This window comes from Malurus melanocephalus, unplaced genomic scaffold (genome assembly GCF_030028575.1).
Source record: "Malurus melanocephalus ecotype Western Australia unplaced genomic scaffold, MMel_1.1 scaffold_20, whole genome shotgun sequence".
Taxonomy (NCBI): Eukaryota; Metazoa; Chordata; class Aves; order Passeriformes; family Maluridae; genus Malurus; species Malurus melanocephalus.
This window is the reverse complement of record NW_026623252.1, coordinates 1,134,638-1,143,748: the sequence shown is the minus strand read 5'-3', so window position 1 is coordinate 1,143,748 and position 9,111 is coordinate 1,134,638. Positions and strand designations below refer to the sequence as shown.

At 56.6% G+C, this 9,111-nt stretch overlaps 1 protein-coding gene across 1 annotated transcript; it reads right to left on the bottom strand.

The window, feature by feature from the left end:
* Window positions 1-576: 576 nt before the first annotated feature.
* LSS (lanosterol synthase) lies at window positions 577-8,867 on the bottom strand. Its single transcript, XM_057389834.1, has 21 exons — window positions 8,685-8,867; window positions 8,473-8,611; window positions 8,286-8,394; window positions 7,788-7,909; window positions 7,382-7,478; window positions 6,491-6,626; window positions 6,166-6,274; window positions 5,730-5,848; window positions 5,235-5,332; window positions 5,078-5,105; window positions 4,407-4,463; window positions 4,124-4,195; window positions 3,599-3,649; window positions 3,297-3,446; window positions 2,862-2,958; window positions 2,564-2,669; window positions 2,279-2,344; window positions 1,807-1,887; window positions 1,336-1,506; window positions 924-1,002; window positions 577-837 (listed from the first exon to the last, which is right to left on the bottom strand). The coding sequence occupies exons 2-21, from the start codon at window positions 8,549-8,551 to the stop codon at window positions 646-648; spliced, it is 2,019 nt and encodes a 672-aa protein (XP_057245817.1). The 5' UTR covers window positions 8,552-8,611; window positions 8,685-8,867; the 3' UTR covers window positions 577-645.
* Window positions 8,868-9,111: the final 244 nt, after the last annotated feature.

The window sequence follows — 9,111 nt, the reverse complement described above, 5'->3', positions numbered from 1 at the left end:
AGCTGCCCCTTTTCCAAGGGCTGGTGGATACTTCACCTGTGGAAGCTAGGTGCCACCAGCTGGGGGACAAAACARTAAAAGAATAAAGCACTCATTTTTCCCACACATCTGGGGGAGGATAGGTATCCTTCCCCTCCCAGCACAGGTTCCAGGGCAGACAGAGCAATTCAAAGGCCATCACTGGCACCCACAGTATGGARGTCAGCTCAGCAGGGATTATGCAGTGCCCCCACCACGACGGGCCACACAGGGGACGCCCCAGATCCCACACTCTTGGTATAGACAGACAGCCTGCGGGGATAAAGGCAGTCTTGCAACCCAGGATGAGAGTCKGTCCAGATGTGGAATACAACACAGCTTGATAGCTTTGTCAGATCTTCAAAACAGTCTGAAAAGGCACTTCACTCTCCATATGGGGATGGAGAATATACCTGGAAAAAAACCTTAGAAAGGGAATGTTTAGAAGAGGTTCAACAGCAAGCAGAGGCTCTGCAGCACCGGGGCAGCACCCCTCCCTGGCAGAGGTAGCAGTCCACAAGCTAAGGTCAGCACTGAGACATCCCATGCAGCACACACCCCCATGGCCCCATGCAGATGCTGGGATCCAAGACAAGTCCAGGGCCATGGCATCCCAGTGTCCCAGCTTCAAGCAGACAGGGCTCCGTGCTCATCCTGCCCTGGCCCAGCTGAGGGTCTGGCTCTGGCTTGCAGCTGCCCAGCCAGAGGGCTGCTGGGGTGCAGCCGGCAGAACCGCCCCAGGGCCCAGATAGGGAAGACATTGCGGTACGCGGTGTAACTGATGGCACACGACTTGTTGAACACCCCAGMAATGTTCTCCTGGAAGACAAGCAGAGAGTAGAACTGTGTGAGTGACAGGGGCCTGCTGTGTGTGCAGGAACACCTTGGAAAGACTGAAGATGTACCTGAGGCCAGTCCCCGTTGGGCAGCTGCTTATCCATCAACAGTTTAATGCCCCTTTCCAGCACACTGATGTCAGGGTACCTGCAAAGCACAATGGAGATGTAAGCATCTTTATCCAAACCATCTGCAAATCCTTAATCCTTTATCTTTAATCTGCAAATCCTCATTCACATGCCTGGGGCACCCAGCCACCTCCAGGGTGCTGCAAGCTTGTCCCAGGCATGCTGAGTGCTGTGGGAAGAGCTCTCCATAACCCCAGGACACTAGATATTATGAATATGGCAACATTTTCCCAGGCTGGAAGCCTGTAGTTGTGATCAAAAGCTTGCTTTGCACTCACACCAGCCACCCAAGCCAGCCCAGCCTTCATGTCCCTTTTCCCTGAGCACTGGGGCCAGGTGGGGCTGCTCTTACCTGACAGCCATGAGCCCCAGTAGGGCCCAGCAGGTGTTGTGGATCTGTGACTCGGCACTCTGCACATACTTGCGCTGCTCACAAGACTCGAAATCCTCTCCCCACCCGCCATCTGCCATCTGCTTGGAGATGAGGAACTGGCAGGCCTGGGCCACCTCTCGGCAGRCAGTCCTGCAGGGATGGGGGCCAGAGTCAAGACAGGACTGGGGACAGAGAGTGTTTGGATGCCCACAGTTCTCAGCTGCAAAGAGAAGGGTGCCCATGGCCGGGACTGCCCCAAGAGTCAGGCAGCAAGTTTGAGGGTCAGGCAGCAAGTGCCCTGGCCATASTGCATGCACAGGATTTGGGAGGAGCAGTCCCTGAGGCAGGAGAGTTCATGCACAGCCAGGGCATTCACCCAGCCCCACCACAGAGACCTACTGTGGCCCAGGAGGTAGGCAGGGGCAGGGCACCCACCCATCCCCTTCTCACCCATCATGGTAYGTGTGCTGCATGCTGGCAAATGCCTCCAGACCAAACCAGGTGCCGTAGGTGAAACAAACGCCCCAGCTCCTAGGAGGAAGGGGAGAGAAGCACTGTCAGGRATGAGAGGCCCCAGGGAGAAGCAGGCTGCAACAGGGCTGTTTGCAGAARAGCAGAGCCAGGCACAGAACTGCAGCCTGCCTTTCCCTATGGCCCAACCATGCCCAGCCCCASCAGCACCTGCTCCCAGCTAACTCAGGTGTCAGTAGAACTAGGACCACAGGAGGGCCATCCCAGAATTTTTTTTGGTCTGTGCAATGCAAAAGGTACCTGTTYTACCTGGGCTGGAGGGAGAGTAGCTGTGAGCAAAACTAGAGAAGGATCAGCCTCTACTTCCCTTCCCACTAATTTTGCTTGCCATTATGATCCCTCTCATACCGGGGCAGCCAGAAGAAAACTGGGTCCTGGAAACAYGACTTACCCTTCCCAGGACCCATCTGCTCGCTGCTTCTTGCGACAGAAATCCAGGCCCTTCTGCAGAGTCTCCCTGCACAGGAAAGAAGTCATCTACTTCAGATGCAGCTCAAACTCAGTGTCTGCTTCRTTGGGGGCTCCATCAGCCCCTCTGAGGCTTTGATGGATCCCATTATTGGAGGGTACAAGAGGCAAGAGCATGCAGACAGGCAGCTATATTCAAGAGGCCATAGCAGGCAGCTTGGGACAGTGAGCCTGTCTTCTCTGCCCAGCTCTCGTCTCGGTGCCTCACCTGATCTCCAGGGCTCGGTGCTCAGGGAACTGGCTCTGGAAGTGTTTTAGTGCCTGCATGACAGCTGATGTGCACTCCACGTATGTGTAGTCAATCATGATGTCACCTGCCAGCAGGCAAAGGGTATCAGTGCCACAGCCCTTGTGTGGGGGAGCCACTCCAGGCCAGCCACTGCCAGCCAGTCCCTTGGCCCCAGGGCACACTGATACAACATCAGGCACCYACTGGACATGGTGAGCCCAGGCCACTTTGTCCCTTGACACTGGGCAGGACAACCAGTCCCCACAGCTGCCCTTACCAAACACCTCCGAGGGGTTCAGCAGCTCCAGTAAGTGGCCTCCTCGCTTGGTTTCATACGTGGCAAAGCCTCCATCCGAGTTCCTCATGCTCAGCAACTGTCCGGACAAGCAGAGAGCAGAGTGGGACAACCTCATGGGCAGTACCACTCCAGTSTGGCCCCAAGCCAGCTGTGAGGACAAAGTCAGACCCACAGATCTGTGGGGCTGGCAGAAAATCCAGGTCCCAAACCACTGTGACAGGCAGGCCCAATCTGGGCCATCACATCACACTGGGTCACACAGGCAGCTCTGTATCACAGCAATGAGTGTTGCCACACCAGGCCTCATACTAGCTCAGAYCAAACCAGATCTAATACCAGATCTAACAACTCCTCAGGCTTTGGATTCTCATACAGGTCTGCATGTCACTCGGCCCTAATTTTTGCAGCTCTTACCACATTCACAGCATCATAGAGGCGCTCAGGGGGCACAAGCTTGGCTAGGAAGGGACACTTCTCCTGCAACAGCATAACTGCTTTCAGCCCCTCTGCTGTGCAGTCTGCCACAATCCAGCCGCAGTCCCGTGTGCTGAAGGGGAAGCCACCCTGGAAAAGGATCAGGTGGACTTAGGRAGCAGGATCACCTTCCCTCACCCACTCTATTCTTGGAAGAGAGCAGGTGCTGCCCGTGATTCCCATTTCTGCCAAATCCCTGCCCCAGTCATGTGCCCTTCAGAGAGCAGTCCCAGGGGTGGTACCTTGTTCATATGGCGGTAATACTTCTGGTAGTCRGGCGGGTTCTCTGGGATCTGCAGGAGACACAAAACAAGTGAGGGCAGCCTGGAGGTGCCYGGCTGCAGGGCCATGGGTTGAAACCATTGCAGCTGCAGAACCCTGTGGGAGTGGACAGCACCTGCCTTCCACTGAGGAAAGCAGAAGCTGACCTCATGCACTCACTATACAATGACTGAGTGTCCCAGAAGGGCACCTCAAATGTGTTGGTACCAAAGAAGATGAAGAGCAAAAAAGCCTAAGCTTTCAGTTTTCCAGCCTCTCTAAGCTCAGGCAGCCAATCCCAACATCTGTGAGCCTGGCCAAGGTCCTCTCCAAGCTTCAAAGATGGTTCCATGAAAACAGGGAGCAGAATACTGTGCCTAGGACTTTGCTAGTCCAGCCCTTCAGAAGATCTCTTCAAAAGGCTACAGATGCATCCAACAGTGTTCTGAGCAACAGCCCAGCCTGCACAGCCAGTGTGTGAGACACCACACACCTGCTCTGCTTACCTGGGAGAACTGGAGGAACCCATGGGCGTTCTGGAGRCAAGAGGTGAATTCAGGCATCTCCTGGGCTTCTGCCTAGAAACAGAGATGCACAGTGAGCAGTCAGCAAGGGGCTGTAGCCAGGTGCGTTTTCCCAGCTCAGACACAGGATGATGCCAGGCTAGAACTGGCACAGCAGAGCTCCACGGGGGTGCACAGCAGGAGCTCTGGTATTTGGGGACACGCGAGCAGAGACCATTTTCCCAAGGCAGCATGTAGCCATATGCACCATAGAAAGGTGCATTACCTCCAAGAAGGCTTGGATGGCAAAAGCAGTATCCCAGAGCTGGGATCCATTTGTGCCCTGGAAGAGAGAAATAGATAATGAGAGGCAGGTGCTGGAAGCAGCCTGACCCAGCTGTGGGGTCTGTGGGATACCACATCCCTCCCGCATTACCCCCACAAGCTCCCTCCACCCTGTTTTATGTCATCCTGCATCACGGCTGATGTGCTGGCACAGAGAGGACAGATGCAGCAGGTCAAGGGACAGCAAGGGAACATGAAATAAGACAGCTGCTTCAGCCTGCTTTGTGCACAGCGAAGGCAGGAGGTGGCTAGCATTAAGGAGCAGCATGTCACCATGGCTCAGAGAGAAGCAGAGCTCAACCCACACGCAGGATCAGGAGCCTGRCTTTCTCCTGCCCTTCTCCCAGGACTCATGAGGATGGAGGGAATGGAGGCCTAGAGCTGCCCTCTCAGCTCACAGCCACAGGGAGGCAAACTAGCATGAGAGACAGTACTCCCTCCTGGCACAGCTGGGGGAAATGGCATAGAAGAGAGACATAGAAGGCCACCAGACATCAAAAGTGAGACACCAGGAGCTCRGGCCTGGGATGAACAAGCTATCCCATTACTCCATGGGCTACCCCAGCACACCAGAGTCCCTTCAGTCACAGGTGAACTCCTACAGCACTTCACCTGCATCTTCATTCCATCGAGGCCCAGCCTGTGGGAGGAGAGAGCACAGTGCTGCAGCACAGGCACAGTTGGAGCACCAGGATGCAAGTCAGGAGACATGGTTTGCTTAGGGATCAGAGCCCTGTGCTGTGCCAGGTGGGTCACACTCAGCCCTTACCAGAGATAGTCAGGGATCCTGGAAACATGTTCCTGAAAAGCTGGGGAATCCTTCCCTTCCACGAACCAGCGAACCAGCATGTTGATTGTCTTGGAAATCTGCCAAGAGGAGCTTGGTCACTGCTCTGGATAGAGCTCTTTCCAGCCCCAGAGACACATATGCCCCCCACTCAACCCAAAGCCATGCAGGGATTGTCTCAGCCTTGATCCCAACAGCTCCACCTGTAGTATCACCAGGCATAGCTGAGTTAGTGGGGCAGAGATTACTCCAGAGCTTCCTCTCAGATCATCTCCCTGGACCTCAAGCAAAGATACTCCTCATCAGGGCCACACCAATCCCCATGCCCTCTGCATTTCCTGTGCCCTGTTAGCCTTTAGCTCTTGAGCATCACGGGTTGAGCAAGATCTGGTGATTATGATTACAGACATAATTGCACAAGCTGCACCTTAAAGAACAAAGGGTGAGGTGTTAAAGGATTAACAGCAAGTGTCCTACCGGCCCAATGCTTATGCACTTGGTGAATTTATCATCTGCCTTGATGTGGTCGTATAGCTCTGTAACGGCTCGCTGTCGAAGATGAGTGCTGTGGTGGGCTTCATACACATTCATGATTGCTGCAGGCGAAGAAAGGGACATGCAATGAAGAAGCCACACTCTGTGCAGCCAGATTCACTTGCTGTAGCAGGCTGCACCCCAGCTCACAAAACAACCAGTTGAGCAAAGCGTCAGGACAGAGCAAAGCTCTGTCCCAGTGTTCTGAGGAYATGGGAATAAGGCCCTGCTGCCCTCCAGGAGGGAGAAGTCCATGGATCACATAATCCCTGCCTCCATTCCAGCTGCAGGGCACACACACCAGTAGCTGGCAGTAGACCCTAAAGTCTCTGAGGGTACGAGGCAGCTTCAGCACCCGTGCAGCAGCTCCTGCACTCACCGTAGGCAGCACTCAGGAGCCAGCTGTGCGGGGTGTACACATCGCAGGCTGCCACGTTGTTCCTCTGTGCTGGCCAGTCTATGCTGGCGTAGTCTTGCACGTACAGCTCCTGGCAAAGGACAGCAAAGGGCATCAGCTTGGCCAGCCAGGAGCAAGCACCTGGGACAGCTACTGCTGGGAGCTGGCTCTGCCATCTGACAGAGACTGGGCAGGCATGAGATCTGCCGCTTGGCAAGCCAGGGGCTGGCCCACAAGGATATGGCCAGCACAGAAGGTGGCCATGGAGCCATGTATCCTTGTCCAGTCTGATCAGCTCCTTCCTTACCTGCCGCAAGCTCTGTATGAGCTCGTCCTCTTCTGCTGACAAACGCTTGGCATAGCAGTAGCTCATGGGAAGGTAAACCTGGCGACAGTGACACCAGAGCCGTGACGGGTGGGCTGGAAACCACGTGGGAAGCAGCCTGATTGCAACAGAGAAAGTGCTGCTGTCAGGAGCAAGGAAGGCCAAGGGCAACATGGAGAGATGTTACATCCAATCCCAGAGCAGGGCATGCCTTTCCCTATCCCCTGCACTAGGGGATGTACACACAGCAAGGCCATGCTCAGATCCSCCCTCCAACAGGAATACCCGCTCCTGACACCACGCCAGCCCCAGCTGATGCGGGGCAGGGAGGACCTCAAGCTCAGAGAAGAAGGGGAAAAGCAGGTCAGTCAAACTGGACTTTGAAGACAGAGGTCTGGACTGACAGTTAATGGCGCTGGCTGATGAAGCACCAGCAGYCCTTGGTGCTGTGCAGCCCCTGATTTCCTCCATGGATAGTGTGATACACTTCCCCCATCTGACACCCAGCAGCCCTCTGAGTAATCAGAGAGGGTACAAACAAGGGTTTAGGGCTGACAGCCTGACTGTCCTTTCCTGCTAGAGACCAATTCTGGCTGCGGCAAGATGCTGGTGGCAGGCAGGGAGCACATGAATGTATGAGGGACCCTGTGGGAAATGCTAACAGGGATGCACTCTGGCATCTCCCTTGGAGGCAGTGCTATCCACCCACTGGCTGGCCTGCTGCTGCCTCCCAGGTGACAAGCAGCCTGAGCACCTCCAGTTCCTGGCCATAGCTTGAGTTATCCCAGCAAACATCAGTGCCTGGGACAGTTCTGGGTCGAGGCTTGTGGCAGGACTGACAGTTCTTCTCTCCACAGTKAGGGGGGCACATACCACATCTCCGGGAGAAGCGTGTTCATTCCCTCCCAGCTGTAAACATTCAAGACAGCCAGCCAAAACTTGCCCCAGGAAGGGATTCCCACAGCACCTCCTGCAGAGAACAATATCAGCTTTCAGGGTTAACACAGCAATGTCACTTCTTGCTTTCTTCCCTATCCCAGGGCCCACTTCTCCCCATGTTTGGGAGCCCACTACTCAGGCTGGGATACATGTCCTGAAACAGAGAAAGTGGGCAATGGTACGACAATGCAACACAGTTTCCCATCATTAATTGAAAATGAAGTTGCCATGAAGGGCAAATAAAAACAACAGTTCTTCCACTACCTGACAGCCCTCTGTACCCTGCAGCCCTCAGGTCTGGCCAGACCTCTCTCACCAGTGTACCAGCACCACGGCTGACCTTTGCTGTGCAGGTTGACACGGGCCCGCACGACGTCAGGGTCATCTGGTCCAASTCCCAGAATCCTCAAGGCTACATAGTTGAGGGCTGTGCCAAACACTGTTGATTTGTCTTCCACATGCCTGTCAGGAGCATATACAGACACACCACAGCCATTAGCCAGACCTAAGCCACTGCACAGGGCTGTCCTTGTCAGTGGGATGCCAGGGTGACTTTGGAAAAGAGGGACCTGACTAATGCAGGAAGAAACATTGCTSTGCACTACCCTGTCACACATGATGCTTTGGGATACATTACCACAGAGGAGATGTGGCCAGACTTGACGCTACAGTCATCACTGTGACAAACCGTACCTGGAGTGTTGCACAAGCAGGTCCAACCACCCAGAGCTATCACAGGTGCTGAAGCCCCCTCCCTGAGCCTGGGCAGATCTGACAGAAGCTCCAAGTCCTGGAACTTGGAGGTGCCATCACTCAAAGAAACATCTTTGCTACTCACAATCCCCAGCCTCCATCCGGGAGCTGCACAGAGCGCAGGTAGCGTACCATCTCCTTCCGGAACCCCTCGGGCAGCTGGATTTTGGCCGTGTGGCAGGTGATGAGGAGACCTAGAGGACCAGACAGGAGGGCACTGTAGAGAGCCGAGCCCTAGGCACTCACCCCCCGGGCAGGTGCCTCAGGCCCACCTGGCAACAGGAACAGCGGCCCGCCGTAATCGCCGGCCCAGTGCCCATCCTCGGCTTGCAGCGCCGCGTAGAACCGCATCCCGTTGCGGGCTGCCTCTCGGGCCGAGCCGGCCGCCGGCAGCGTCTGCAGCACCCGGCCCTGCGGAGAGACAGCGGCACTTAGCGGGGCGCCCCGGGCACGGCCCCGCCGCTCCGGCCCGGCCCGCCCGCACCGTGTCCAGCCCGAGGCTGTGCTGCTCCAGCGCCGTCTGCTCTCGTCGCTCTCCGACATCGCCGTCGCCATCGCCCAGGTAGCGCCAGAGCTGCCGCCCGCCTTCGCAGCGCAGCCGCCAGGCCGGCAGCTCCGTGGCCGCCGCCGAACGCCAAGGGCCGCCCCGCCGCCGAACCGCCCTGCCGGACACGGGCACCGTGAGCCGCGGCTGCCACCCCGCTCCGCCCCGCCGGGACCCTGCTGCCGATCCCACTGCCGCTCCCGCTCCGCCCCGCCGGGACCCCGCTGCCGATCCCACCGCCGGGACCCACCCGGTGCCCCCTGCCATCGCCGATCCCGCTCCGCCCGCCGGGACCCCGCTGCCGATCCCACCGCCGCTCCCGATCCCACCGCCGCTCCCGCTCCGCCCCGCCGGGACTCCGCTGCCG